A 4,570-nucleotide genomic window follows, 5' to 3' on the forward strand; every position below is an offset into this window, starting at 1 on the left:
CATTTTTGTGATTTTCTTTCACTATTAACTCCTATATTTAAAAAAAAAACAATTTTCACGATATTACATGCAAGGAGTTCCGTATTTTTGTGTCATTTTCCAACAATAAACTACTGAATTATCTATGTTTTACACATCCAAATCTGACCTATGATATATTATTGTAATCATCATATTTAGTTTTAAGAGAAAAAAAAAAAAAGAGTTATTGATATACTCCACGCATTAAAACAAAACGCACGTAAGCCGGACCACCCACACGTGAGCAAGCTGTCTGTTTCTAATCCTTTGGGATTAACATAAATATTTTGCCTAACATAACTTTATATCATTAAACAAATTATTTATTTAACATAAGTTAATCAAAAAACAACCAAACATAATAATTAAAAAAAAAAAACTTCAAAGAGACAAAACCTAGACTGTACACATCATCAAAGAAAATAAAAAAGAAAAACAATAATTTCCTAATATTTAACGGAATCCGTTTGAATCGTCAACCTTCGTGCCGCCTTCGAGAACTCACTGCAACAACCAAATTCCACTTTTTAGTATCCAAACAAAAAATGTCAGAATTTCTGCATGTTGTGTACGACCATTACCTGAAAGGTTCATCGCCGGTGGATTTTGTTACTCCGGCAGCATTCCGGTAGACCAAGTTCCGCCATGCATTTGGTTTTTGTAAACCGAACATGTGACGAAGCTCTATGTACAACTCGTCGTAAGATCCAAGTGCTGTCAGGTCAAGGGTCCGACCCATGTCTTCTGACGCCATGAAAACCTTACAATGGCCTGTCTCCGGCCATGGCCCATCTTCCTCGGAAGAGCTCCGGACAGAACCTGTCTGAAGAACCACCGATCCATCAGAGAGATTCGCTGCTGTGTCACCGGAGACACCACTCTCTGATAACTGCTCTTCTGTCAGAATCGGTTGTCCAAACAACACGAACATGGGTTTTCTCTTGTGATTTTCATTGTCTTTTTTCTTCGAACTTGTAGTAGTCTTTGGGGGGTTATGGGTTCCGATCGTTAAGAAAGAGGAAATGTTTTCATCGCGTTCCTGAAAAGGGAATCTGGTGAAAGAGTTGTCATGAACATGATTCGTGAACCCATATGGAAACGGATTAATCAACGGATGCATTTGGTTCAACCGGAGACGATGATGATCTAGTCCAAACTGACAACTATGCCTGGCTCCCTGAATGCTCGTAAGCAGCGGGAAATCCGGAGGTTGAGGATACCGGAGCTTCTTTCGTGGTGGCGAAAATGGCGAAAGATGAATCGCCGGCATACTCGCCACCAACTCAACCAACCACGGGTTGACTCGCTTCACGTTTTGTAATAATTCTGGTTCGTCCCAAGCAACCTTCAATTCATCCCACGAACACCAACAAAAGATGTCAAGAACTCGTATTAAAATGATTAATTAAGAATCAAATCAAGAAATTAGTTACCTGAAGAAGCCTCCAAGGCGAATTAGGCCAACGGATTTGATCATCGACCTGAACTAACGAGATTGTGCCCATAAACCAGCTGATTCTTGATGAGTCTTCGGTTTCGAAAGCCATCTTGAACCTCATTCCAGGACACCATTGAATCCTCATTGCAGCTTTTACAGTCGAAGCTTTGACACAGAACTCCGGCGTGCTTGCTCGTGGGTAGTACACAACTTCAAATGGCTGCCCATTAGCTGCAAGAGTCACAGCTTCTTTCACTAATTCAGCGCTCGATTTTCTTTGGTCATTCTGGGAGTTGTTGGTGTTGTTCTCGTTTTGTGGTCGGAATCCGGCGAACCCTCCGCCGTATAGGGAAGAATTAGCGGTGGAGTTCTCGAGAAAGCCTCCGCCGATTCCCCTCTTTGCTCTCCTGATTCCAACACAGAGTTCGCCGTTATCGGCTCTTAAAAACACAATGGAATCACCAGCTATGAGCTTCTTATGGTTGACGAAATTGCTCCAGCCGGTGGTCAAAAGATGCCGGCGGGGAGTCCCTCTATAAATATGTCGGAACTTCCATATCTGGCCGTGAACATCCTTCACCAAGATGGTTTGAACCGGTGGCTCCGCCGCGTAATCCAACCTTGGGAAAATAGTTTCGGCGCAGTATCTTGGTACAGAGAATCCACCGCCGTTGTTAGCATCAGATTGAGTCAATGTCTTGGCGAAAGAAGAGGGTTTCTCTTTGTTTTCATTAATTCTCTTATCATCAAACCCTAAAAACCCATCATTCTCGACATGGTCATCAAAATCACAATCGCTTTGAACATTTCTTAATGGAAAAAGCCCAATCTTAGCATAAACTTCATCAGTCTCGGAATCCGCCATGAACTTGACGGCGGATACTTGACACGGAATGTAAGGTGGGATCCGCCGGGAATCACCGAAATCAAAATTTCTGGTGCCGGAATGCTCGACATGACCTTGAGGAAAATACAAAACCTTAGAGTTTAATGGCGGCATTTGCACCATTCCACCAGCACATGCATGCCATAACTGTGAATCCAAGCTTTTTTCCACTTCGTTCATGGGTTTCTTCTCATAATCCATCACGTTAATCATTGTGACGCCGAAGAATCTGTAAACCAAAAAAGAAAACGCGTCAAATGGCTGCGAGATTCATCATTCTACGACATAAAATCAAGACTTTGATACGTTCATGATAGAATCATGATTCTTTTACAATCAAATAATGCAGGTTCAACTTAAATAATTCATATGGCAATCAAGAAACCAGAAAGAAAGTGACACACACACCGAGAGTGAGAGAGAGAGAGAGACCTAATGTACAAAAGTAGTAGAAGAAGACAGCAGTTAAAACTGAAGTGCCATTAAAGAAAGAAACGAGTCTCTTTTAATTCCTAAAATCCCCATGTCTAGAAAACTCGAAGTTTAATTTGCTTCCTGCACAGTTGAATTCTGATTGAAATAAAGAAATAGTGAATGCAATTGCAGGTGAATGGGTATTTATAAGTGGTTAAAGGATAAATAAAAAAGAATATAAGCAAGTGTATGTGTATGAGAGAGAGAGAGAGAGAGAGAGAGAGAGAGAGAGAGAGAGAGAGAGAGAGAGAGAGAGAGAGAGAGAGAACGGTCATTCACCTGAAGCTTCGTTGCCGACCAGACGGTGGCATACAACAGACAGATACTTACATATATGTGTATATATATGTGTAGGAGAGAGAGAGAGAGAGAGAGAGAGAGAGAGAGAGAGAGAGAGAGATTTTGCGGGGTTTGTTATAGATTCCAGAATACCGACTCCCTGGTATATCGCTGTGGACTCTGGTGGAGAAAATGTTACATTTACACCCCTCAAAACTTTTCCAGTAGTCATATATAAACGGATCACGTATTTTATTATTACATAACTAGTCCCTTATCAGAAATCATGTAACCGTACAGATTTGAAAAAAAGGACGATGTTAGGATTAACATGCTTGTTAATAGGACACATAATTTAGTCATTTGCTGTAAGTCAACACTTAGGTGGTTATTGTTTTTGAAAGAGTCAAAAAAAACGTGAATAACATGCTTGTTAATCCCAAAAACTTTATTAACAATTGAATTCAATCATATTACAAACTCCTATGACAAATTTTAACAAGAGAAATGAATTCAATAAGTATCTAGGCTTCACTATTTTTTCTTGTACTATTTTTTTATGTATATGATTATAAAACCTTTTTATAACATATAATTACGTAATAATCAAGTTCAATGAATGAAGTTTAACCTCAAGACCGACAAATACCCAAAACAAGGTTTATAAGCTTCTTGAGTCTTGATTAACAATGGCTAGAATTATGCTTGTATGTATTAATTACAATTTAATTAAATGGTTAGCTTATAGTATTCAGTAACTATTAAATTTTATTTAATTTTTAAAAAAATGAATAAATTTCAATGAAAATCTACAACTTCCGAATCCTGTTATTCCTCCTTTCCCGAAATTCAAGCCACAAAATTGGTCGGTAGATTGTGTGGACTTGCTAGATGGATAGAAGTGGATTACGGGGTATCTGAAGTGTATTTTGAAACTTGAGGGGGTCATAATAAAATTTTATATATTTGAGTTCTTGACACTTCGATCAGATCTGAATCTCCGCGTTAATGGATACTCTTATCCCACTCACACTGTTATGCGCGTGTGCAATCACCACTAACTGAATCAAAATTTCAACTTTCTCTCTCTTTTTTCATTTTAAATTAAATAATATTATATATTATGTCTCTTTTACAACATATGAAACGTGTAGTATGTATCTACCATTTTATACGTTTATACATTTATGTTTACTAATTTTTTTTAAACAACACATTTTTTCAAAGTCATATTATTGGTAAATCCACAACACGACATCCAAATTGTCATTTGGATAATGCATTAGGATGCAAAGCCTTCATCATTACTTCGATGGACCATGAATTTACAAAATATATAAAGATTTGGTGCAAAGAATTTAATTCTATTATAGATCACAAGATATTAAGATAAATTTTTGGTAACATGATATATTGTGAGAATTTTGTTTAATTAGGTTCCTTCAAAACGTTAAATCACGAGTGACCGAATA

At 37.9% G+C, this 4,570-nt stretch overlaps 1 protein-coding gene across 2 annotated transcripts; it reads right to left on the minus strand.

The window, feature by feature from the left end:
• Positions 1-3,219, minus strand: LOC111913227 (auxin response factor 16). Of its 2 annotated transcripts, none has more exons than XM_023908946.3 (4): positions 3,099-3,219; positions 1,455-2,574; positions 603-1,366; positions 1-525 (listed from the first exon to the last, which is right to left on the minus strand). In XM_023908946.3, the coding sequence occupies exons 1-4, from the start codon at positions 3,128-3,130 to the stop codon at positions 468-470; spliced, it is 1,974 nt and encodes a 657-aa protein (XP_023764714.1). In that variant the 5' UTR covers positions 3,131-3,219; the 3' UTR covers positions 1-467. The 2 variants fall into 2 exon arrangements, with proteins under 2 accessions (XP_023764714.1, XP_023764715.1); XM_023908947.3 differs by lacking the exon at positions 3,099-3,219 and adding an exon at positions 2,778-2,964 and having other exon boundaries at positions 3-525.
• Between the last annotated feature and the right edge of the window lie 1,351 nt (positions 3,220-4,570).

The sequence above is a fragment of the Lactuca sativa genome, chromosome 8, assembly GCF_002870075.4.
Source record: "Lactuca sativa cultivar Salinas chromosome 8, Lsat_Salinas_v11, whole genome shotgun sequence".
In the NCBI taxonomy this organism is placed as follows: domain Eukaryota; kingdom Viridiplantae; phylum Streptophyta; class Magnoliopsida; order Asterales; family Asteraceae; genus Lactuca; species Lactuca sativa.